Consider the following 27,228-nt stretch of genomic DNA (forward strand, 5'->3'; position numbering starts at 1 on the left):
CCACCTGCAAGAATTTGAAGCAGAGAGGCTGAGAGGGGAGCTGTATGCTCCTTTTTTGCTAATGAATTTTATGCTTTTTTGAAAGATTGACAATAGAGGGGGGCAAGAAGAGCTCTGAACACTGAAAGCTGTAAGTCAGGACTAGCCGTTAGTCACCAACAGCACCAGATCATTGATATGCATGCAGCCTGCTAGTGTTACAGCAACAGCAAGTCTTCATCAAAGGAGCTCGGCAAACACACTTTAGAACAGACGCAGCATCAGCCAGCCCTTTTGCAAGGTCCATTTGGGGCTGCACCTACAGGCTATTTATGGCCAAGCAGCACAAGCCATAGTGATCATGCTTGCAGAATACCCATACTGTACAGAACTGAAGGAGATTATGCCAAGATGCTGCTCTTGTAAAAGAGAGGTGGCAGAGCTGCCACTTGCAGCCAGCGTATTTGCCCACTGGGTTTGCTCCTTAGTCATGAGTGAAAAAACAACACTGCCTTCCACCCCAAGGATGACTACAATCTGGCTCTTCTATTCAACTCTCTCAATAGGCTGTATCAAACCCAAGATTTTGTTTTCCAGGGCCTTCAAGTTGTTATGAATTCCATTCCCTCAAAAAAAAAATAAAAAGGAAGGAAGAAAAGAAAAGAAAAGAAAAGAAAAGAAAAGAAAAGAAAAGAAAAGAAAAGAAAAGAAAAGAAAAGAAAAGAAAAGAAAAGAAAAGAAAAGAAAAGAAAAGAAAAGAAAAGAAAAGAAAAGAGAAAAGAAAAGAAAAGAAAAGAAAAGAAAAGAAAAGAAAAGAAAAGAAAAGAAAAGAAAAGAAAAGAAAAGAAAAGAAAAGAAAAGAAAAGAAAAGAAAAGAAAAGAAAAGAAAAGAAAAGAAAAGAAAAGAAAAGAAAAGAAAAGAAAAGAAAAGAAAAGAAAAGAAAAGAGAAAAAAAATTAAGGAAAGGAAAGGAAAGGAAAGGAAAGGAAAGGAAAGGAAAGGAAAGGAAAGGAAAGGAAAGGAAAGGAAAGGAAAGGAAAGGAAAGAAAAGAAAAGAAAAGAAAAGAAAAGAAAAGAAAAGAAAAGAAAAGAAAAGAAAAGAAAAGAAAAGAAAAGAAAAGAAAAGAAAAGAAAAGAAAAGAAAAGAAAAGAAAAGAAAAGAAAAAAGAAAAAAAATTAAGGAAAGGAAAGGAAAGGAAAGGAAAGGAAAGGAAAGGAAAGGAAAGGAAAGGAAAGGAAAGGAAAGGAAAGGAAAGGAAAGGAAAGGAAAGGAAAGGAAAGGAAAGGAAAGGAAAGGAAAGGAAAGGAAAGGAAAGGAAAGGAAAGGAAAGGAAAGGAAAGGAAAGGAAAGGAAAGGAAAGGAAAGGAAAGGAAAGGAAAGGAAAGGAAAGGAAAGGAAAGGAAAGGAAAGGAAAGGAAAGGAAAGGAAAGGAAAGGAAAGGAAAGGAAAGGAAAGGAAAGGAAAGGAAAGGAAAGGAAAGGAAAGGAAAGGAAAGGAAAGGAAAGGAAAGGAAAGGAAAGGAAAGGAAAGGAAAGGAAAGGAAAGGAAAGGAAAGGAAAGGAAAGGAAAGGAAAGGAAAGGAAAGGAAAGGAAAGGAAAGGAAAGGAAAGGAAAGGAAAGGAAAGGAAAGGAAAGGAAAGGAAAGGAAAGGAAAGGAAAGGAAAGGAAAGGAAAGGAAAGGAAAGGAAAGGAAGCTCTCAAGATAGAGGAAAATACATTATCAACTTTGTACACATGGTTTACGGATGTGTGCCCAGATGCTAGTGTATCCCAATAGATACATCTGGGGGAGATGTAGCTCTTCTATCCATATATGACATGCTTTGCTGCATGACACTACACCACCACTGGCTTAATTGTATTTTAACTCTTCTTTTTATCTTTATTTTGAGTACATGATTGTCTTTACTGCAAACTCTGTTTAGCCAAAACTTTCAATATAATTGATTATAATGAAAAAATGTGTTTGGGGAATAAAGTCTTGTTTCTAATGTGCATAAATTAATATTTCTGCTCTTTTTTTTTTTTTCCCCTGGGTAGATGAGCACTGCAGGAAATCTGTACATGGCTATGTTTTTGTTTGATTAATTAAGAAGATTAGTTAAGAAAAGGATACTGGAGAGGCAGCAGAATAAACAGGCACTTTGAGACTTTATTATCTTTCCTGAATTTTTTTTAAATGAAGTGTTTTGCTGTATCTAGGAAGAAAATAACAGAGAGAATGACAGCAGTGAATACTACCAACAAGTCCAGATGAAACCACTGTGCTGTTACTTCATTGTTCTGTTTCATCCTTGGCTACCAAACTCCTTTACCTATCTCCTCTTGTCTATTCCTCAGTGGTGCTAATTTTAACAGCTATTCTGCTGTGTGTATATATATATATATATGCCAATAGACTTACATAATTTGTACAGTACATCCAGCAAAGCTGACAATGTACAGCTCACAGCTGAATTCAAACTAGAGCAACAACTTTTAAAAAAAGCAAAAAAAAAAAAAAAAGCATAAATGTGGTGCAAAGAGAAATTAAATCAGAACAACACTTTTCATATTAATTATATACATTTCACGTAAATTTCACATCAGTTTCTATGCAATAGTTTTTTTAACTGCCATGGGAGAAGGGAAAAAGTAGAGTGTCACAGAACAATGAGAGCACTGTCTTCATTTATAACTATATGTGTGTGTGTGTGTGTGTGTGTATGACTTATCCAGATGTGAGCCAGTCATTTATCACAGCCATAGATGAATGGGCAATTGCAACATGATAAAATTAGTCCAGCTGTGATGGTTGCCCAAAGCTCCTGCAAGCACGTAGGTAGGGTTAATCATGTAGGATTCATTTCATTCCCACCTACAGCACAAGGAGTGAAAGTCAGCAGGAGGAGGCTTAGCATGTACAGCTTTTAAAGATGCATGTATAACTTTTTAAAGATCACTGAAGTACTGTCACTATTATCATGTATGGGCTGGAGAAAGGACCAGAAGATGCTAAATGCTGTAGCCTAATTCTGTTGGCACCTGGAGGACTCCCCAGAGTGATTCCCTCCCCCTCCCCACTCCTACCCCCCCCCCCCCCTTTTTTTTTTTTTTTTACACCTCAGGAAGATAGTTGTAAATGAGAGAGAATGTGGCTCAACAGGTGTATGAGACATGCTGACCACTTTCCTCTGGTTTCTATTCCCTGTTCCCATAGCTGTATGATCTATGAAGCCACTGAAACCAGACAGGCTACATTGCCTACTACCCAGATAATAGACAACATTTCAGAGGTAAACGAGCAATCATTTACTCCAGTGGAAATTTTATAACTTAGGGCAGGATTTGTCATTTGTCCTAATTACTGTCTTATACTGAATGTGAACCAGTGACCTGAGGGCATAAAACTCTATATCCCATTACTAATTCAATGAGCCATTCACTTACCTCACTCAGAGCATTTTAAAAGCTTTTCTGAAAAAGAGATTGGAAAACTTTCAGGATGTGGCTACCAGAGAGACTGAGAGGAATAACTTGTATTTATTCTCCTCTTCTGCGCAGATCCCAACGCTCTTTTGACGTTGCCCGAGAGACATGTAGCAAAACTCTTATCAAACAATTTCAATATATGCTATTTCTATAAGTGTCCTACGCTCTAGAACACTCATTTCTCTTTCTTTTGATTACACTCCTTGTCAACTTGCATTAGGTGAGTAACACTGAAACATAAAGACATACCCTCAAGAAGAAAAAAAAGACAGTTTTATAGGATGAACAAGCTTAATCATATACAACAATTACATCAGTAAGTGATAACAATAATGGCATCCTAGAATGTTCCTGAGTCAAATGGCAGTAACTTAAGAGAAATACACACATGAATAATTAATGAAGATAACTACAATCCATATTAAGAAAGCCTATGAAATACTAACATATAATAGAAATCTTTCTGTCAAAAATCTCAGAAGCTAATTCCCTGATATACAAGTTGGGTTTTGTCAGAAGTGAGAACACTAAATGCACACAGGATGCACTTTCCTTCTACAGTTCAGCAGAGCACGACAGCCTGTCACCTGAAGCTCTTCCAGTGAATTCTCACTGATGCAATTCAAAGTGTTTACATATAAATGCGTGGATTTGTTCCTACTGGATTGAAGCTAAGACAGAAGAAAATGCTATAATGTCTCTAAGGCCAGTTATTTTCATTCCAGGAGAGAACCCAGGTATCATGGGGTCTTTATGCTGGAAGTGACAGTGATTTTTGTAAAGCTGCAGTTCACATGAATAAATTCTGTTTGAGCAGGTAAACATTTTGAAGGAAAGCTGGTACTTGAGACAGGTTTGACCTCCACTCTGTTTTGTGAGTTTTCAAACATATAGGACCCTCTGATTTCTGCAAAACCAAGCTGAAAATGCCTGAATTTCCCAAGTTGTTTAAATGGTTGAACAATGTAACTTCTCTAATCTATTTCTTCCTTAGAGTTTTGGAAAAGAATATATATACATATACATATATGTGTTTGTGTGTGTGTATAAAGAGATTCCTGCAATGAGCATAATTGATAAAGGATGGATGGATTTTTAAAAAGTCTTAAAACTGGGGATAATGTTTCTCACTCAATCTTCCACTGCAGGCTTCATGTGCTTCATTTACATTTGCTGCAGGCACATGTGTCTATAAGATGTGCTAATTCTAGATCTTTGTTGTTCTTCCTGAAGAAGACTCTAAGGTATTATCAGATAAGCCTTTCTAAATACCCGCCACAACTACTGTGTGGTGGCTAGGTCTGTGTATGTACACATACATAATCAACTTAGAATTATCCATACCACAGCAAAACACAGAAATGGTGTAAGGCAAGTAGTTTCATGTTGGATTTTGGTTTGGTTTGCTTTGTTACTGTTTAAAAAGGAAAAACAGCACCACTTGAACAAGAAGTAATCTTATTCAAAATCCTCAAATATTACAAATGCAACTTCATTAATAATCCAAGAAAATAAGACACTAGACTGGAATAAATGTACCTTTCAGCTCTCCCCACTATCACTAGTATTTAACAAGGACGTTATGTTAATACCCCCAACAATACAACTATCACAAGAAGACAAACATACCACAATAACAGTAACACAAACAGCTGAAGGCAAATTTAGGCTTTTTTAAAATGGAAAAATAACTCTACTTCCTGATTTTGCATGCTAGAGGAACCTACTTGTGAAATAAGTTGTGACAATTACATCAAATGTTTTATTTGTTTTTTTTCTTTGTACTCTATTAAAAAAAAAAAGGTATTAATATGAAGTGCCATTAATAAACTTCTATTTTGGTGTTTTCCACTGTAAAAGATGAAGTCACACATTTGCTGCAGGATATTGTGATGCTGAAAATAACTGTACCTTGGCTACTTATGATTTTTAAAAACTTGTGTCATATTTTTCTCATTTTATTTTCTCCTTTGTTGTTCTTGGTGTTTGGTTTTTTTTTTTTTTTTTTTTTTGTTTTTTTTTTTTTTTGGTTAGTTGGTTTGATTTTTGTTTGTGGGTTTGGTTGTTTTGTTTTTTTGGTTTTGTTTTTTTGAGGGGGGCCGTTTTTTTTCTGTTCATTTGTTTGTTTGTTTGTTTGTTTTAAATTCTAGGGAAGTGTACTCCGTAGCTCCCAAACAGCTACAAAAGTTACCATCTGAACATGTGAACAACATAAATCTGGTTGAGGAGGGACATGGATTAGCAACAGTGCAACAGCAATTACACAAAGATACCTGCTCTCTACCTCCCACCTGACCAGGAATGTCCCAAACAGTGACAGGTGCTAAGATTAACTTCTTCACTCTTGTGAAGCAAGCCTTGCCTGGTATGTTTCTGTGGCATATTTAGGGTGGTAATCTTGGCTCAGATCACTGTTGCCAGGGTTGCTCTGCCTTGTAATTTTTTTTCCCATGCTTTACACACATTTTCTCTGGGCGTATGTGGGGCTCCAGCCACAGCTGAAAGGTTTCATTAAAACAGCTGTCAATATATTGCATCTGTATCAAATATAAATGTAATGTTCTCATTAAAAAGCATTGTCTCAGAAATGTTGCATGATCTTGAGGTGTTGTAGGTGCCCTGCAGCGTCTGATCTCCATTATGAGAACAATGGATTCCGTTTCCCGTGAAACTGATTTTTATGGTGTATGGGTCTGCCTACCTACGAGGTAAGGTGTTGCACTTCTGAAAGCTGCTCAACTGCATAATACATTAAATGTCTCTTTCGATGTGACTGTGGGGAATTTTACTTCTACTTTATGAAACCTGTTCCCGTTGAATTATGCAACCCTGTGGCAGATTATTTGGAGGCTTTATGCCAGATGGATAGAGTTCTCTGTATCAGGATCAAGCCTTGTAAACACCGCAAATTCTTCTTAGGGTTACTTATTTATTCCAGATGGCACCCACTGCGCTCTCTGTATCTTTCTTCCAATCTGTGGGACTTACTTTTTCCCAAGAAATGAGAATGCTTTAATATTTTACACATTTTCCCTACTTTTATGCCAATATGTGAGAGTATCCTGACAGAATAAGCAAAAACTGATTTGCACTCACTTCACATTGAACAAGGAAAAAAAAAAAGAAACGTTACCCTACTACATATTCTTAACTCTAAAGTCATTTTCCTAGTTACCAAAGGCTTTCTGAAACTGTGTAATTGTAGCCTGATGTTTACTGAAACCCATTACTTGCAAGAGCTCAGCCATCAGGCTGTCTCTCTTGACTCACATTCGGAGACCATTATGAAGCCTGTGTTATGACATGCCAACGTCTTTGGAACATATCAAATACTAATTTAAGCTGTCTCCCACGAATGTCAGGACAGGTTCATACTTTGCCTGTTTGTGAGCTGTAGGACAATACTCTTTCAGGGACACTGTGCTAATCACAAGGTCTGTGAAATTCTCATTACACAGCTCTCAGAGCTGGGGGAAGGGGAGTAACCTCTACCAACTTCAAAAATTAAGTCTCATCTCTGACAGCCACATTTCCACTATGTGTGTGTGCTTCTCAATATGAAAATTTTATCTGCGTGAAGAAATCTTAAGAATATCATTTTCACCATGCTTTGCATCATAAGCTTAGAGCTTAGATTGTATCTGTTGCATCTGTGTTACATAAAGTACTTCTGAATCTTTTAGTTAACTAAATATAATTATATTTCTTTATACCTAGGGTAGACAAGCTGAGTACAAGCTCTTCCATTTTAATCCCAGCTAGTGAACCCTTGCTGTTTCTGGAGCAAAGGAGCTGCTGAAAATAGGTTTAAGGAGAAAAGCTGTCTGTCTTCTCTTCCCTGTGCCATTTCTGCACTGATTTGGACTATCAGCATTTCCACATTTGAAACCCTTTATTTTTCAGGGTTACCCCTGATCTCATCCTTTCACTTTGTGTGCTGTGTTGAAGTGGCCCTGACTCTCCTCTTCCTCTCCCACATTACTGCCTACCATCCTTCTCAATCTACCCACTCACGTGTTTGTCTCTTTTCTTTTTGTATTTCAGTGTCCTACTCTTATCCTCATGATCTCTGCAGAAGATTTCCAGTTCTTTGACAACTATCTGATTTTCCAGCCTTACCCAACAGCCTAGCCTCCCATCTTCTGTTGCTCCCAGCTCTGTCTTGTCTGCAACTCTCTCTCCATCACAACCTCCCAGTAACTCCTTCCTCTGTTCCTTACTGTTAGGATCCTCATGCTGTCTTCTTCAGTTCCCTAGACATTCTTAGCCCTCCCTTACTCACACTGGCTTCCTCTGCTTTTTATTCATTATCATCAGTCTGACAACCAAGCTGAATTATTCCACAACCCACTTGCTTTTGCCTCCTGCCTAAACAGTGCTATTTCTTCAATTTCATTGAGTCACTCAATTCTAGCTTTTTTCTTCTTTTTTTCCCCTCCCTGCTTTTGCTTCTCTCCAACCTGACCACGAGACAGCTTCTGCCATGACTTCCACCCCTCTCCCCCCTAATTTTTCAATCATCCTTCATATTTTTACATGCTGTCCCTGACCACGGGCAAGAACTCCCTAATGACCTCTACTTATAGACCAAATGGTTTCTTTCAGAAGTTCCTTTAAAACCTTCTTTTGCTATTCTTATTCCAAATCTCAGTAACAGATATGGTAGTTGTGTACCGAGGATTCTGCCTATAACAACCAGCAGTTCTTTTACAGGTCCTTGTACTTCTTTCTACTGGCTGTAGTAACCTGATTCTATACTTAGTCTAAATTGCTCCTGGCATGGCTATGTTTCTTCCATTTCTACAGCATTCATCACAGAGGGTAAGGCATTAAACCATGAAGATGATATACTCATCTGCATAATCACACAGAATGGTAGGGGTTGGGAGAGACCTCTGAAGATCATCTAATGCAACCTCAGTTGCAGATATCCTCCCTCTGATGAAATTTCCCACTGAAAGAAGTGTGTTCTTTCTTGCCCTTCATTATAGCAGTGAAAGTACCTCAGTGCTTCCAAATAATTTTAAATCCATCATAACAGCTAAACAGCACTTGTATGCATTGTAATGAGATGTATGTGCTAATTACAGAACTGTTAAATTTTATTTGTGAGTGCAAATGCTCTTCCTTAGAGAGATGTGCAAGTGGCATCAGAAGTGCTGCTCACATTTTGCATAGAGTCACTGTAATTTTCCTCACTGTGTGGATGGAATTCCACGAACTCCCATACAGCTGAGGGGTTCTGTAGTCACATCTCTTTCACAGAAAGGCTGACCCCAGTGTCTGCTTCCAGCTGCTAGAGGAATAAGTAACTACAAGGAACGAACTGCCATGACCTTGTATACACAAGGATACAAAATTGGTTAGCTGAGATGATTCTCCCCAAAACAGTCTACATAAAACAGGAAAAATCGATCTTCTCAAAGTGGCACTGAAAGCTAGATAAAGCAAGCACAAAACTGTAGTAATTTAAAAGATCTTTTGTTTTCAAGATGTTCAGTACTTATTATACTGGTGATGTATAATACGACGTGTTTGAAAACTTTCCTGCCTTATCAGATAACTAAATCTTAGCTTCATGTTATAAATACCCTTCAAATAGGCAAACAATGCTCTGCACCTTAAAGAGTAAACCACTCTGCTAGCAAAACTGTGCAAGTAAAATTACAAAGAAGACATTAGTTCAGTTCTACTTCTCAGACTTTACATAAGGGGAGATATAGGTATATTCTTAGCAAAACCTGGTTTCTTCCCTGTAAGATACTGTAGTAGCTGTACAACAGCTTGATAAAATTGTTTTGCATCTGATACACTATGTTGACATGAAAAGGTAAATAATGATATACTACCCTAATTTAGTGACAAATAAGCATTCTAAATGCAACATACAGCAAATACACACAAACACAGACATAAAAGTGACAGCATAAGAGACTTCCCCCCCCATTGCATTAATAAATTGTTATTTTCATTATGCAGGTTATATTTTTCTGAGGTGTTTTTTTCAGAATAGAGGCCTATATTATACATACTTTCTGAAATAAATTTTCCTGTCACCTGTCATTCGCAAGAATGACAACTCACTGACTTGCCCCCAAGCTCTCATGGTCACTTCTGGGTATCAGAATTGATGATTGCACTGTCATATGATGCTATGTATTTCACTGTTTATGGCAGCTTTGAACAACATGCAATGAATTAGCTCCCAGTGGAGGCTTAATCTGTTAAACCATCTCAGCTAATGTGAGGCCACAACTTTCATAGAATCATAGAATCAACCAGGTTGGAAGAGACCTCCAAGATCATCCAGTCCAACCTAGCACCCAGTCAACTAGACCATGGCACCAAGTGCCTCATCCAGACTTTTCTTGAACACCCCCAGGGATGGTGATTCCACCATCTCCTTGGGCAGCCCATTCCAATGGCAGATCACTCTCTCTGTCAAGAATTTCCTCCTAACATCCAGCCTATACTTCCCCCAGTACAACTTGAGAATGTGTCCACCTGGCTACCCCCCTTCAGGTAGTTGTAGATAGCAATGAGGTCACCCCTGAGCCTCCTCTTCTCCAGGATAAACAACCCCATCTCCCTCAGCCTCTCCTCATAGGGTTTGTGTTCCAGGCCCTTCACCAGCCTTGTTACCCTTCTCTGGACACATTCCAGCAACTCAACATCTCTCTTGAATTGAGGGGCCCAGAACTGGACATAGGACTCAAGGTGTGGCCTGACCAATGCTGAGTACAGGGGAAGAATAACCTTCCTTGTCCTACTGGCCACACTCTTCCTGATGCAGGCCAGGATTCCATTGGCTCTCTTGGCCACCTGGGCACACTGCTGGCTCATCTTCAGCCTACTATCCACCAGTACCCCCAGGTCCCTTTCTTCCTGGCTGCTCTCCAGCCACTCTGTCCCCAGCCTGTAGTGCTTCTTGGGGTTGTTGTGGCCAAAGTGCAGAACCCTGCACTTGGCCTTGTTCAATCTCATCCCATTGGCCTCTGCCCACCCATACAGACTGTCCAGGTCCCTCTGCAGGGCTCTTCTACCTCCTGACACCTGCTCCTAGCTTGGTGTCATCTGCAAACTTACTGATGCTGGACTCAATCCCCTCATCCAGGTCATCAATAAAGATGTTGAACAGGACTTTCTGCTGTAGTTTTACAGAAAGTTGCTTGGGACTTACAAGGACACAACACTCGGTAATATGGTTCTATAACTGACTCCTCTTGGAATAAAAACAACCAATGAATGAAGGGTTAAGTGAGGAGGATATGGAATAAAGTAATGTGCTTTTCTGTATGTTCATTTCTTCAATGTCCTATGGAATAAATTGTGTCAATAGATTCCTTTACATCTGTTTGCACTCATGTTCATACATATGAATTTGGCATAGATGTTCTGTTTTAAAGCCCACAAGCCACTCCTTCTTTACTGCTGTTAATGAAGAAATGAAAACAAAAAATAATCACATTTACTTACATGTGTTTAGCTGTAGCAGATATTACTGTAGCAGTAATAAAAGCAAGGCTGTGCCTTTATAAGATTCATCAAGTAAAACATAAAATATGACTGAGTGAACTAAATCATACAGGATCACAGTATCACAGGATGTCAGGGGTTGGAAGGGACCCAAAGAGATCATTGAGACCAACCCCTCTACCAGAGCAGGATGATACAATCTAGCTCAGGTCACAGAGGAGAGCAACCAGATGGGCCTTCAAAGTCTCCAGAGAGGAAGACTTCACAACCTCTCTGGGGAGCCTGCTCCAGTGCTCTATGACCCTTACAGAAAGGAAGTTCCCCTTTGTGTTGGGTTGGCATCTGCTGTATTGCAGCTTACATCCATCCTATCACAGAGAGCAAGTGAGCAGAGCCTGTCCCCTCCCTCCTGACACCCATCCCTCAGATATTTATAAATATTTATTGGATCCCCACTCAGTCTTCTCTTTTCCAGACTAAAAAGCCCCAGGTCACTGAGCCTTTCCTCACAGGGCAGTGTTCCAGTCCTCTAACCGTTCTTGTAGCTCTCCTCTGGACCTTCTCCAGCTGATTCCCGCCCCTCTTAAACTGGAGAGCCCTAAACTGAATGCAGTACTCAAGATGAGGTCTCACCAGGGAAGAGTAGAGGGCGAGGATAACCTCCCTTGGTTTGCTGGACAAAATCATCTTAATACACCCAGGATCCCATTGTCCCTCTTGGCCACAAGAGTACATTGCTGTTCCATGGATAACTTGTTATCCACCAGGACTCCCAAGTCCCTCCCTACAGGGCTGCTCTCCAGCAGATCTTTGAACAATAAAGCACAGGAGTTCATGGCAAACCGATGGTTACACAATCAGTGTTGACTTGTGAACTGCAACATTAGATGCCTCATAACTCCTGTGGATTGCTGTGCCATGATATAATCAATATGTTCAACCTATGTGTCTAGGAGAAGATGATATAGTAAAAGGAAACCCTTTTTTCCTTAATTTTTAGTTACAATTTATATCCTGTCATTTATTTTTACTGTGTGTCTCAGTTGTTGGGGTAGAATAGGTGGTGCATACTCACTGCTGATTTATTCAAAAGCTTTATTAATGTACAAATTACATGAACTGGGGCAAAAAGTTGCAATCTTATCTTGTCAAATATGGGTTCTTACTATAGCATTTGGTCATGATACATAATGTGCTTGTTTTGTAAAGCAAAAGCTAGTCACTTAACATGAAGTATTTCACACACCAAATTAATACTGACTTGGATAGCACAAGCTGAGCAGAACTGAATTAAAGATGCATCATAAGTGACAAGCAAAAGATGCAGGAATATGAGTTATTTCATGCATGCAAATAATCCAATTGATCTCCAATCCCTGCACAAACCTTGGACTTCTCTGAGCATGACACATTAAGCTCAGATTTCATTGTATGATGCCACAAGGCAGAGCAGTTACAGCAAGATCTGTGCATCTGTTTGTTTCTTCAAATACGAAGTTGGCTGCTCACAGAGAGTGTTAAAACTCCACATGGGTCTGCTGTTCCTGTAAATAATGCTCAGAATCATAACTACTGATAGAGATCACACAGGGAATGTTTTCTAACTCAATCTATGCATCATACAGCATACTGTGATTTTCACATTTTTGTTCATACAGGAAGAAAATCAATTTTCTTTCCTACTTAATATGGCTTAGTAAGAAAAAGATACATTGCTACATTTGCAAAATATGTTTTGAAGTCATGGAATAATAAAATCATATAACCATAAATTTGTTTCTGTGGAAAAGACCTCTAAGATCATCAAGATGACTGAGTTTCAAATGTGTGCTAGTGAAAGAATCTTAAACGGAAGTTTAAACATTTTGGCAAATCAGCATTGCAGAGAGCTCTAGTTGGTAGAAATTTCCATATTGCTTATGTTTTATGTTAAACAATTCTTGACACTAGCTCCTTTGCCAGGGCTTGTTTTTCAAATGAGGGTCTGCTGGTACCTCACTCCGCTGTCCTGCTTGCAGAAACATACCCCGTGCCTGCTGCTAGCCTCCTTAAACTTGGTGTAAAAATAAACCCGAGTAACTCCTCTCCAGGCACTGCGCATGCAGATTCGCTCGTCGGGATGCGCTCAGCCACCCTCTTCTCTCAGCTGTCCGCACACGCCATCCTCCCTCCCGCATCCCCGGGAGCAGGAGCCTGTCCTCCCCCGCCGCGCTGCCTACGGGATCTATGAATGGTCCCTGCGTGCCGCTAGCGAGCCCGGATACACGGCGGGTTGCTGCAGTCCGCGCTCTCTCATCTGTGCTCGACACCGAGGCCAGGGGAAGTGCAGGGATGTAGGTCCCTGGGGTGAGACCTCCGGCGACGCTCACCTCGCCCCCCTCCCTTGCCTTCGATCAAAGTGCACGGGTTAAAAGTAGTGGGTTTCTGGTGTTTCTCTTGGGCTTCACTTCTTGCTTGTGCAGCTCGGAAGCGAAGTTAGGGACTCTGGCAGTGGCGCTCACCCCGCCCTGCCGCTCTCCAAGATTTCCAAAGACTCGAAAAGGAGAACACTGTAGGGAAATCAACCGGCAACCCGAAATCTCTCAGCGGCTCCCGTCCAGTCCCGTCCCTCTCGGCAGCCAGGCTGCCTGCAATTGCCTCATCCGACCCCGACACCCCTTCATCCCCACGGCCGCGGCCGTGCAGTGCCCCCCTTCTTCTCCCCGTGCCCTCCGCGTCGGGAGGGAGGCGGCCCTGCCGCCGGGCGGAGGGAGGGACCGGGGAGCTGCGGCGGCGACTTTGCTCTTTAAATCGCTCTCCAAAGCGGATTGCGGCTTGATCCCTCCACGTCACGCCGGAGTTGCTCGGGGGGCAGCTCTCCGCCATCGCGTCGATCTCCTCCCGCGGGGCGTCGGCGAGGAGGGGAGGAGGAGGAGGGAGGACGGGGACTGACATGCACACACATCTCCTCCACAAACACACACGCGGGGTTGTGGGGGGATGAAGCGGAGGGCTTAGCGGCATCCGCCCCCGGGGGCGGGCGGAGCTCTGTGCCGCCCGTCGGTGCGTGCCAGCGCCCATGAAGCGCTGCCGTCGCGCGGCACAGCCGCTGCCGGTGCCGGCGCGCTGAGTGCCCGCCAAGGCTGCCCTACGGCGGTCGGTCGGCCGCAAGCTCCCGGCCATCATGCAGAAGAGCGTGCGGTATAACGAGGGGCACGCCCTATACCTAGCCTTGTTGGCCCGCAAGGAAGGCACCAAGAGGGGTTACCTGAGCAAAAAGACAGCGGAGACCAACCGCTGGCACGAGAAGTGGTTCGCCCTCTACCAAAACGTGCTTTTCTACTTCGAGGGAGAGCAGAGCGCCCGGCCCGCTGGCATGTACATGCTGGAGGGTTGCAACTGCGAGAGAGTGCCGGCTCCCAAGGGCTGCGCCGCCGGCAGCGCCAAGGATGCCGCACTGGACAAGCAGGTACGGCCGCCCCCTCGGGCAGCCCGACGGCAGCGGCTGGAGGGATGGAAGGAGGAGCGGGGAGGAGGAGGGCAGTCAGGGATGGCCTCCCTCGAGGTGAGGGAGAGCGAGGCACTGTCGGAGTCTCAGCCGTCGGTCCGCCCCCCATAGCTTCCCTCCGGGAGAATGAGGATAGCCACCCCTGGTCCCCAGGCCCCGGTAGGGAGGTCTGTGCCGCTCCCGAGGTACGAGAGAGCAGCAACCTCTCAGAAAGTGGCAAGGCCAGCAGCGGCCAATGGATCTCCTGTCCCGTACCATGCCTCTTCCCTCCTCCTTGACTTTTTTTCCCCTAAACGTCTGATGGCCTAATTTGTTAGAGTGCCCAGGGAGCAGCATATCCCAGACTAGGTGTTTGGTGGTCTTGATGCTAATCTTCTTGAACAGGACTACATGTTTTCAACCAAATTCACCAGAGAGTGTGAGGGGGAAAAGTATCGAAACTTCTAAGGAATTCTCGAGCCTGTCCCTGGGTAGGTGTGGGGCTGCTCCCTCTCTCAGTGATGCTGTGAGGGGTAAGTGGGTCTCAGTGCTCCCTTAGGAATCTCTGAGAGCTGGCTGGCGGCTGGGAGGCAAGGGTGAGCGTGTGGCCTGATTTACAGCCTGCGCCATTCAGCAGAAGTGGAGGAGCTCTCAGGAAGCCAGGTGTTGTGAAGCCAGTTGTGCTTTCGATAGAAACGGTGGCGCAACACTCGGCCGGGTCTTGTGTTGCTTTCATCAGGTGAAGAATACCAGAGGCTTTGATGGGATTTGTTTCTGTGAGGGGTGGTGGTTCCTAACACATGAACTGCCAAATTCCCCCTCAGCAAGCTGATTGGTTGACACGTATGTGTCAAACAAGCAAGTGGTTAAACACTCTCTGTGTATTACATAACCATGGACATGATGTAGTTGTTCACTGTAGATAGAGATCAGGTATCTAAACTGCATGCCTTCTATTGCCTCATGTATGTTCTTGATCTAAGTTGCTGTCAGTTGAAATTTGTTTTAGTCATCATCTGGCCTTTCTGCCTGAATAGGAGAAACCAAACAGGTGTCAAACTGGTTGGGAAAGTTTGGGTCACTGCAAAGAGGGTGGTTTCTAACCAGCTGCAGGCATTTCCTGCTGATTGTGAGGACACTGACCTAAACCAGCTCCTGAAATACAGCGCATCTGAATGCTGCATGAATGTAATAACTCTGAAAGGACAACTTTGTCCTGTGTCTGTGCTTTTTTACTCATCTAGTGGAAATACTTGTGTACTTAAGCAGCCTTTGAGATGGCACATAGTTCAGTAGCTGAAGTTGGGATGGCTGTAGTTATGCCGTATTCATCTGTCATGTTCTTGTTTGTTGCTTTGAGGCATGTGTTTATAAGCACTGATAAGTGAAATGCTGGAGGATTCCCTAGATTAAATTAAACATGAATATTTCCCTGCCTGCTTTACATTGGCTTTATACACTTGTTTGTAGATAGTGTTGTTAAACTACAGCTTGACTAAGAGAACTGTGTGAAAACAATGCCTTTCCCTATCTGTTCTCTTGGAATCTTGAGTTGTGCTTTTATAGTACTGAATGTCTGAGTTGGTTGTAATTACATTTAGTGATAGCAGAGACAAAATAATCATAGAGGGCAAAGCTGAATTTTGCTTTATTTAAACACCTATTACATTAACATTCTTAACAAGAGCAGACTGCTGTTAAAGAGGTGGAAGATTTCAGCTATTTTTCATGGGATCCTAGTGAGAAAACTGGCCTGGTAGACTGTGTGTCATATTCAGCATTTGAATGATGCAGCATAAGCTTTTGAGTGGTAGTAGTTTTTACAGACATTTACTCATTAAAGTGCATCCTTGTGTGTATATGCATATAGACACAAACTTTTTCTAAGGTGTGCAGAAAATCCCTCGCTGATCAATCACAAGAAGAGACATAAATATATAAAAATGAAGCAAGCATTTCTGTTCAGAAAACGTGATCATAGTCTTACAGGTTTGAGCCCCTAGTTTATTAACAGGGGGAAACAAAGTTATTTTAACCAGATAATGATGAAAACTCAGTGTTTGTTAGCTACTGGCAGTGTAAAAATACTTGCCTAGTTCTACTTTCATTTGATTTGACTACAGAAACGTGTTAATGAAATGAAGAGGAAAAGTTATCCCAATTTTTAAATACTCATATTTCTCTTCTCTGGAAGAGAGAGAACAAAAATTATTTTAAAAAAAATCTCTTTTAGCTTGTTTTTTTTTTTTTTTTTTTTTTTCTTTCTTTTTTTCACCTAGACGATTTAGGCATTAGATCGGTATGTCCTATAGAGTTACACAAATGAGAGAGAGAGAAAGGAAGAAGAACTAATCACACAGGAGCTTCATCAACGTCATTTGAATGGATATTTGAAAAAGCAGTACGTTTTATTTGTGATGTAACTGAAGATGGTGGAAAACTTGTGCAGAACAATCACAGTTTGTTTTCCTTTGTTTGTAGATCCTCTTAATTTCAGTTTGAGTTGTTTAAGGATTGCTTGTCAAGTCATATGCTTGGTAGGAGCTCTGCTGAAAAGTTGTCAGAGTTCAGTTCAGAGCATGTTAGAGCTGTACTTCCCCATACAGGAGACCATATTTTGGTCACCAGATATGTTTAGGTTTGGGTATCTATCTCCCAAGCTCCCAGAAGCTGCATGATTTCACATTTCATCACTTCTGGTGCTGTTAGGCCCTCTCCACAGTTCTTCACAAGGGGACATCACAGAATTACAGTAACCACACCATTGTTCTGTGGAAGATGTCAAGTGTCTTCATAAGATTTAGAATCAGTCAGTGTTGGAAGGGACCTCAAGGATCATGCAGTCCCAACCCCCTTGCCTTGGGCAGGCACACCCTACCCTAGATCAGCCTGGCCTTAAACACCTCCAGGGATGGGGCCTCAGCCACCTCCCTGGGCAGCCCATTACAGGCTCTCACCACGTCCAACCTGAACCTTCCCATCTCTAGCTTCGCTCCATTCCCTCTGGTCCTGTCACTCCCTGATATCCTGAAAACTCCCTCCTCAGCTTTTTTGTAGATTTGATGAATATTAAACTACCAAGAGCTTGAAAATAAAAAAATACAGTGACAGAATGTGCTTTTTTGGGTGTTTTGCATTAAGATATTAGTGTATTTTTTTCTTTTCTTCAGAGGGATATTTGCTTCGAAGCAAATTCTTTTAAATATGGAGTACCTTTCTTATTATCAACAACTGCATAATGCATGAATCAGTTGATATTCTGGGAATATGGGATCAAATTAGGTATGGTGCAGATATTAAATGATTTGTAGGGGGAATTAGTAAAGAAAAGTGCTTGTTTTGATCTGAGACTTTAAAAAAGCTCCTGTAAATGCCAAACAGGTGTTGATATCCACCCTGATGTCACATTTTGTGGGGAAAAAAAAAAAAGAAAAATATGGCAGGTTTATTGAAAGAAAAGCAGTGTGGAAGAAGCTGATTTGCAAATCAGCAAATTAGGACATGAAGATACTACATGGGACATTAATTAAACTGCTTCCTCCCAAAGGAGCTGTGGGTTGTAAACAAGTGCAGTTCCCTACAAATCCTCCACTGTGACAGTGAGAGATTTCATGAGGGTGAATTTCAGCTTTTGTTTCAGGAACTCTGGAAAGAGAATGGCTTTGTCTCAGTGAGTGGCTAGTGACTTCCAAAAGTGGAGTAAAACCCCGGAAAGTCATGCTCTTGGTAGTGCTTTTTTGAAGACTGGCACTTGTGATCCATTGAGCTCATACACTATGTCTTCCTTTTTTAAGGATTATGGGACACAAATGAATAGAGGAATGTAAATATTATTATTGTTGTTGTTTGCACTGGGAGGAGGCCTGCATGTTTAATTCATTACATAGCTGTGGACTGAATACATGGAAATGTTCTGATATAGTTATTACTACCTGTCAGTGTATTTAAGCTTGTAAATATATGATTTGAACAGAGACTATTCTTTGTGTCTTGCCTGCAATAATCTTCCTCCCACTTAGCAAAATTAAATGCAGTATTAAATCCATGTCCCCACAGATTAACAGAATCCAATTATTTGATTTTTTTTCTGCTTACTGTAGCTCTGTATTTATTTTATAAAGAACATTATGATTTTGTGGTGTTTGAAACCTCTCTGGTTTACATATTTTCCTCAAGGTGATAAGCAGATGTATGTCATCAACACCGTTTCCTGCACCTCTCTGCTAATTCACTGTATATAAAACTTAGCAATATCACTTAAAGGTAATATTCCTCCCTCCCTGGTATAACTGATGTAAAGTTAATCTATTTACTTTAATTTGGCAAACCCATCTCCTATGTTGTTCAGCACCCCATGTCTGTTAGAGAATTATAGAATTGTTCTGCTTGGAAAAAATCTCTAAAATCACTGAGTTCAATCATTGACTTAACACCACCGTGGCCATTAAACCATGTCCCAAAGAGCCATGTCTACACAGTTCTTGAGCAGCTCCAGGGATGGTGACTCTACCACCTCCCTGATTAACCTATTCCAATGCTTGACCTACAGCAGTTATACGTAGTAGGTGGCTGAAGATTGGTGGTCTGCTTTTCTGCAGGATGGCTTGCCACCTTTCTTGTGCATAAATCTTATTGCTTGCATGTGGACAAACAACTCCCTGAGATGTTCTAGTGCAAATGTTCACCAGAGATGCTTATATTAGAGAAATTTCCTGCAACATGTAAAAAATAACAGATGAAATTTTTTGGTGAGTTTTTTGGTCATTGTTGGAGGGGTTGTTTGTCGTCTTCTTCTTCTTCTTCTTCTTCTTCTTCTTCTTCTTCTTCTTCTTCTTCTTCTTCTTCTTCTTCTTCTTCTTCTTCTTCTTCTTCTTCTTCTTCTTCTTCTTCTTCTTCTTCTTCTTCTTCTTCTTCTTCTTTCTTCTTCAGTGAGCTGCCTTCAACAGAAGTGAAAATTAAAAATGGCTGGTGGGAAAATTTGAAGATAGTAGTATCATTGCAATTACTGTTTTTGTAAGACATTTTCATTAGTATGTGAATGGTTGCTGCATGAAGACAACTTTGGGGTAACCAGCTCTTCTTTACTCTGTCCCCTTCCCATTATTCAGTTATTGTCATGACATAGTTTCTGCACACATTCAACATAGGCATTGAAGAAGTAACTGAAAAGGGAGTCACTGGCATTGCACTTAAGGCAAGCTGCACCAAAGTGGATGCCTCTGGCTCTTTGTGGAGAACTTTAAAGTGAGTGTACAATGTGTTTTCCAATGTGATGCAACAAATAGCAAATCAATACATAAATATAATCCTTGTGATCTCTCCAGAGGCTATTTGATAAACTTTTTATGTATACCTGCAATGAGCACATTTTGAGGATAAAGAAAAGAATATGAAATCTCATGACCATGTTTATTGCTATTTTGCCAAAATGTAAGCATTTCATTCTAACTCTTGGAAAGTTATCTTTCTGCTGTAGTGTTACAAAATCAACTAGTTGTAGCTGGGGGGATACAGAGTGGCTGACACACCTGAAGGTTGTGGTGCTATCCAGTGATAACATTTCCTCTTGAAATGTTAGTTAAATCCATACACATGTCACTTGGAAAATATTGTTGCCATTGAATACTCTAATATTGTGCCTTTGGCTCCTTCCATCCATTCTAGAGTGTTTGTCCCAGTTGAGAGCAAAAGACAGCCACAGGCACCGTCTGAGCATCTTGGACTAAAAACTGATTAAAAGAACATTGGGACTGATGGTGAGACCAGATTTTGGTGTAACAAAATATTACTGAAGAGAAATCACAGAGTGAAGCCCTTAACACTTCTCTGTGATGTAACATAGGATTCTGAAATATTACAGTATGCTTTGACAGAAGTACATACTCCTTAATTAAGTTATTTGAAAAATAATTAGATCCCCAGGCAAATGACATTTGGCCAAGGTTTATTTGTAGAGTTGCTGGGAAATCCTTTTAGCTAACAGGTGAAATGTCAGCGAGTGAAAGACTGGAAGTGGGTTAGAACTAAATTAGAAATGCATCCCAAATTGTAATGAACAAAAACATCACACAAACCTCATGTAGGAATAATGTGTTCCATGTTTTCAACCTTAAACATGACACAAAGGCTGTGCTCACATCGATAATGTGAATAGTCATATTACATTCAGGACAAGGTATCACAGCAATTTAACATGAGTTTCATTACGCCACCAGTCTTACAGTTAATGCCTCTTCTTTTTTCATTTTCTCTCCTTTGTTGACAAAGCTGTATCAATCTCATCTGTTCAGTCCCTCAAATGTAAGGGGAAAGTTGTAGAAAACAAACAAACAAAATATCCTGAGCACAAGAAATAGCAAGTCGTTCCCTAATCTACTGAATAATTATATTCTATTTATCTTAATTTGTGTTTAAATTTCAGAATAGATTTAATTTTCTTCTCCATCATTACCTAAGCAGACTGGTAAGGCATGTATCATTTTTTTTTCTGGTAGCATGCTACCTATATTAATGTCTCACTGTGTGTCTGAGTAGAAGATCCAGGCAGAGCTTCCTCTACTTCTATAGTAATATGGCCACATTACAATAGCTTTTATATATTGATGTATTACATACATTACAATGTCATCACTTGTAATATATCAGCATTTTTGGGGTCCGCTTGCTGAGGTTTTCCACTCTAAGAGTCTGTGTGTACAATAAAAAGCGTCCTGGTTGCTCAGTTTGGCTGCACAAAAGCTAATTGCCAGTCTTGTTCTGCTGCTTGCAGTATGTCTGCATTTCTGACTACTTTATGCAGAGGGAAGGGAAAAGGCATTTTTTGGTGCACTCTGGTATGGTTCCTGGCATGTACGTCCATACTGCATCTTGAACAGCTATGGTGTCCAACCTAGTTGTTAGTGCATAGTGCATATGCAGAGAGCTGACTACTGCAGGGCACTCTGCCTGTGCTGCAAGTGGAGTGCCCACGTAGTGTCCCACTGGGTGACTTCCACATAAAGAGAAGCAAACTCATGCCAAGAAGAGCCCCTTCAGTGCAGTAAATCATTAGCATAGAGGTGGTTGTGTTGCTGAAGACAGTGAGATCTGAAAGCACCAATCCACCACTTTTGGGCATCCTTAGCAACAGATTTTTGCTGCTAGGAGTAACACATTTTTCTAGATTCACTGCCTTAAAGCGACTTTGGTACCATGGCTGCTACAGAATCTGAGGCAACGTGAACCTGTTCCTCAGTGTGAATGTTCTAAACTTTCTCATTTTGTGCTTTCTGAAGCAGTGATAGGGCAAATTTATGTAGCCTTTCATAGATGTGCTGTCTGGGATGGTGGTAGGGGAGTGTGCAGATTTTGTCTGAATTGAAGAAAATGCTGATATTTGTTTGTTGCTGATTGTTCACTAGTACAGCAGTTCAGAAAGATGCTGTCCTCTGGCTGCTTGTATACTTGCAGGAAAATGAGGTTCCAAATAGTACCTTTTTTTAATTTTTTTTTTTTTTCCCCCTACCAGCCATGGTTGATGCTGAAGACAGATTGAGGGAAAATGTGGGGTTTGTTTGTTTCTTCTCATATTGACATGGAACTTCCTGTCCATTGTTCCTTGTCCTACTACTGAGTGGCCATGGAAAAAAGCTGTTCGCATTCCCCTTGACACCCAGCTCTCAGATATTCATATACATTAACAAGATCCCCTCTCAGCCTTCTCTTCTCCAAACTAAACAGTTTCAGTTTTCTCAGACTTTCTTCATATGAGAGATGTTCAAGTCCCATAATCATCCTTGTAGCTATTTGTTGGACTCTCCTGTAGATTCCTGTCTTTCTTGAACTGGGAAGCCCAACACTGAATACAATATTTCAGGATGTGGTCTCACCAGGGCAGAATAGAGGGGGAGGAGAACCTCCCTAGACCTGCTGGACACACTTCTACTATGGCTTTCTTAACCACAAGGACACATTGGTGTCCCACAGATAACATTGTCCACTAGGATTCCAAGGTCTCTTTGGAGTTGTTTGTCACAGCACAACCCCTATTATGTAATAGTGTCTGGTATTATTTCTTCCCAGGTGCATGGCTCTGCACTTGTCCTCACTGAATTTCATGAGGTTCACCTTTGCCCAGCTTTCTAGCCTGCCCAGATCTCACTGGATAGCACCACAACCTTCAGGCATGTCAGCCACTCTGTATCCCCCTCAATCCCCTCCCTCTCATTTTGTATTATCAGCAAACTTGCTGAGGGTATGCTGTATAGCCTCACCAGGTGGGATTATATTCTCCTCTTTCCTCTCCTGAAGGAGAAACACTGAAACACTGACTGGTGTGCCATTTTTGCCTTTTGAATTTTTGACTGCACTATAATGTCTGAGTAGCAGAAATTATCTGCTGCTGAATAGTTCTGCAGTTTTGACCCATTGTGGTTCAAGTTCCTGGACTACTGCAAGACTTCTGTTGCATTCCAATGGGCCCTTTGCAATATTTTGAACTTGGCAAGCTTTATTCTTTGAATAAAATCTCTGCAATATACTTGAATGTAGGGTAGAACTTTAGGTGCCCCACATGAGCTATAACCCATTACAGAGGGTAAGTCCTAGCTAGTGCAGTCCAGAGAACTAGTCCCCCCATCCTAAATCTTCACTGAGAGAGTCATTTGACACTGGAATGGGCTGCCCGGGGAGGTGGTGGAGTCGCCGTCCCTGGGGCTGTTCAAGGCAAGATTGGACGTGGCACTTGGTGCCATGGTCTAGCCTTGAGTTCTGTGGTAAAGGGTTGGACTTGATGATCTGTGAGGTCTCCTCCAACCTTGGTGATACTGTGATACTGTGAAATCAGGTGTTTACATCTGTTAAACATCGCAGACCCCACCCACTATAGTAATTAACTCTCAGCTGACTGTTAGGTGAGCTGAAACATATGGCTTGTTCTCCAACACCTGAATCTCAGGCACCTCAGACAACATGTTAATCTCATGCATTCATGAGTGCCTAGAATTTGACAGAGTCTCTGATGACCTCCAGAATGAAACCAGGAATCTGTTCGTAACCCCATGGTTTCTTGGATGCTCTGGCATGAGAAAAAAATTAGTCTTCTGTTGCACTAGTCGTATTCTCTTACATTTGGTACTCACAGAACAATGCTAGAGAAAGATTAAAACCTCTCTGTCCTAATAAATCCATAAGGGAGAATTCAAAATGTATGGGCTACCTGTGGAGCATTCTGAAAAGAGAGTTGGAAGAGAAGCTGACAGAAGAGAGGAGGGATGCAGCACAGACACCTGTGTAATATCACCACTACTCAATGCAGTTGTTCATGTATCACAGTACCACACAGTATCACAGTATCGACAAGGTTGGAAGAGACCTCACAGATCATCAAGTCCAACCCTTTACCACAGAGCTCAAGGCTAGACCATGGCACCAAGTGCCACGTCCAACCTTGCCTTGAACTGCCCCAGAGATGGCGACTCCACCACCTCCCCGGGCAGCCCATTCCAGTGCCCAATGACTCTCTCAGTGAAGAACTTTCTCCTCACCTCCAGCCTAAATTTCCCCTGGCGCAGCCTGAGGCTGTGTCCTCTCGTTCTGGTGCAGGCCACCTGAGAGAAGAGAGCAACCTCCCCCTGGCCACAACCACCCTTCGGTAGTTGTAGACAGCAATGAGGTCACCCCTGAGCCTCCTCTTCTCCAGGCTAACCAATCCCAGCTCCCTCAGCCTCTCCTCATAGGGCTGTGCTCAAGGCCTCTCACCAGCCTCGTCGCCCTTCTCTGGACACGCTCAAGCATGACGAGAATGCTACAAGCAGTTCTCAGGTGACCACACTGCCGTTGCATTTCGTATTGTAAGTATTTTCTTCTGTTCTTAGGAACTGACCATGAATGTCAGGCACTTGAGGGCTTGGCCTCGTGTGTGCAATTTGCTTCAGATAGGGTTTTTGTGTGTCTGAGGCCTTTATGCAGCTCTCTTGCTACAGGAAGTGTGTAATGACTGAAAGGAACACCAGGTGAGCTAAGGAGCTCCCGTTCCTCAGGGAGAGGCTGCAGAGGAGCTGTTCGGGCTCGGTGGTTTCGTGGCAGCGGGTGTCCGGAGAAGTACGTGCCGCCTCCCTCTAGTGGCTGTTCACGCCACGGGGGGCTGCCCGCACACTGCCTGGTGCAAGGTCCCCGGGCTGCAGCAAAGTCAGTGGTCTTGAAGTTGCTCCTTGCTAGTGCATATTGGTGCAAATGTTCTGTCTCTTTTCTGTGAAGTCCTAGGAGCTATGTGTGTAGAGTCAATGAGCAGGCTGTAGGGGTTCAAGATTGAGGACCTGGCAGGTATAGAAGGACAGAGCCAAGGCCTCTTGATCAGCCCAGAGTCACTCAGGATCACAGAATGGTAGGAACCTCTGGATATTCTCTTGACCAATACCCCTGGTAGAGCAGGATCACACAGAGTAAATTTCTCAGGAGCACACATACAGGTGGGTTTTAAATGCCTCCTGGGACTCTTTCTTCTGTGGTGCTCTGTGCAGTTTCATGAGATCTGTTTCTCCCCTGGGGCTCCTTTCTCATAAAGTACTGAAAGGAAGTATTATGATAAATATCTTGAAGAGAATATTTTTATAAGTTTTTTCTAGTTTCTCCCTCTCCTTCTCTGAGCATGTCTAGCACATAAGGTATGAGGCTTCAGGAACAGAAAGATGATTTCATGGTAAAATCAGATCCCCATCTGTAGGAACGAGATTCTCTCTTTTGCCTAGGGTCTCTGTGAAAAACTGCGCAAATCACATCCACAAAGTGTTTTATGGTAATCACCACTTCTTGTTTTGGGAAGCCAGCTTGACATGCTGTTCTCTGTGCTAGTAGCTGCTAAAGCAAATATATAAAAGAAGTGCCATTTGGATACCAAAGGCTGATGTTTTTTTTCAGATCAGACATCCCAGCTGAGACGTATCTGAAACTGCTGGTTTTGTGCAGACCATATTTGCAGTAATTCCTTCCTACCTTACTGGCTGTTGTGAAAATAAATGCATTAAGTCTGTGGAAGCAGCTGAATGATGTCATGAGAAGTGTCACAGGACAGCTTGTAAGAAGTTTCTGAGCTCTGCTGATTAGTGCACAGCAGATAAAGCAGGGAGACATGCATTCAGCAATCAAGATAAAATATGAAATCATGTCTCAGTTTACATGTCATAACTGAATCAGGATCTCCTGAAAGACGAATTGTGTAATAGAGGACTGCAATCATTACACTTGCACACATGGAATTAAATTAGCAACGCACAAGGCAGCCTCAGTTTTGGCACTTTTCCTAACCTCTGCATATCCAATGCCAAAAACTGGGGGAAAAAATACTTTAAAAAAAAAAAAAAGATAAGCAGAAACCTGAAATCCAAACCTTCAAAATACCTTAAAAACACTAATATGAAATTGAGGTATAAACACACTAAAAAAAAAAAAAAAAAAAAAAAAGGCAGCTTTTGGACACGATTTTTGTAATGGAAACAACCAAATAGAGACAATTAATGTATGCATAGATTGGTCATTGTAATAAGTGCAAGCTTGCCTGCCCCAGACTAGGAATTTTCTCACATTTTTGCTGCCTACTGCTGATGGAAGTTTCATAAGTGCATTACTTGGTGGCCTGAGGGAAAGCCTAGCTAGCTGGTGTCCAGTACTATATGGTCCAAAATGTGCAGCGACCTGAGAAGAGCTCTGTCATCAGCAGTACGAAAATTGCTACAGATGTACAGAGAAGTTATGTCTGCACCACAGATACTAATATTAAAATGCCTTAAAGAGAGAGATACTCTTCTCTGGGTGCTGCACTTCGTTCTTGTAGCTAAGCAGCTCATAACCTGGCTACATGCCAGCAAAGTGAACAAAGTAAAGACAACCACTTGGGTGTAGTCGACGATTTAGAGTAGTGCCAAATAGTTCTTTGTTAAGTACATAAGTAGATAGATTTACCTTTCATAAAAGGTTTAAAGGAAAAAAGTAACTTCCCAACTCTGATTTTAAATAGGTTTTTCTACCAATTATTGACTTTATGCAAACATCTTTCTGAATTGTATTGTTTTTCAAGAAGACATCTGAATGTGTGTGTCTTCTGTGTGCTCATAGACTGGGTGATGTGGAATAGAAAGGTGGTTATTTGGGTTATGTATGTCTTGGATGCATTTGCTGCCTGAGCCACTCACTCCCTCTGGCCTCCTAGTGAATTAGTTCCTTGACTGGCTTATTCTGCCATAGTAAAACAGGCCTAATAGTGCTTCCCATATGCCAGCCTATGGGTAATACTGTCTGCATGGGGATATTTGTTTGTCCTTTCAGTATCCTAGAGTGCTCAATGGGCGAACACAGGAGTGGTTACCCAGTTAGTCATAAGGTACCATGTCTATGTTTCTGCACACAGGAAAAAAAAATGTTATAATGGACTTGAGAAGTTCCTGATGCTGAAGTCTACATTCCTCCTGTATTTATGACTTTATGTCCCTCTGACAGTGGTTATGCTGTGTAGATCAGTCCCTGCAGACAAAATGATCTTGATAGTCCTGTTGACTGTTTCAGGCAGCTCAAACTGGAAAAAGATTCTCAGTTGTTTTGATTTTCTTTTCTCTTTTCTTTGCTTTGCTTTGCTTTGCTTTTCGCTTTTCTTTGCTTTTCTTTGCTTTCCTTTGCTTTTCTTTGCTTTTCCCTTCCTTCCTTCCTTCCTTCCTTCCTTCCTTCCTTCCTTCCTTCCTTCCTTCCTTCCTTCCTTCCTTCCTTCCTTCCTTCCTTCCTTCCTTCCTTCCTTCCTTCCTTCCTTCCTTCCTTCCTTCCGAACCTCTTAATGCTTGTTACTCTAGAAGACTGTTTCTTCTCTGTC

General features: G+C 41.8%; 1 protein-coding gene across 2 annotated transcripts in view; it reads left to right on the forward strand.

The window, feature by feature from the left end:
- The first annotated feature begins 13,993 nt into the window (after positions 1-13,993).
- RASGRF2 (Ras protein specific guanine nucleotide releasing factor 2) overlaps positions 13,994-27,228 on the forward strand; it is a 157,932-nt gene continuing 144,697 nt past the window's right edge. For both annotated transcript variants that reach the window (XM_064176660.1, XM_064176659.1), the window contains exon 1: positions 13,994-14,375. In XM_064176660.1, coding sequence (XP_064032730.1) covers positions 14,091-14,375 — 285 coding nt within the window. In that variant the 5' untranslated portion in view covers positions 13,994-14,090. The remainder of the gene's footprint in view (positions 14,376-27,228) is intronic.

This window comes from Pogoniulus pusillus, chromosome Z, assembly GCF_015220805.1.
Source record: "Pogoniulus pusillus isolate bPogPus1 chromosome Z, bPogPus1.pri, whole genome shotgun sequence".
Classification (NCBI taxonomy): domain Eukaryota; kingdom Metazoa; phylum Chordata; class Aves; order Piciformes; family Lybiidae; genus Pogoniulus; species Pogoniulus pusillus.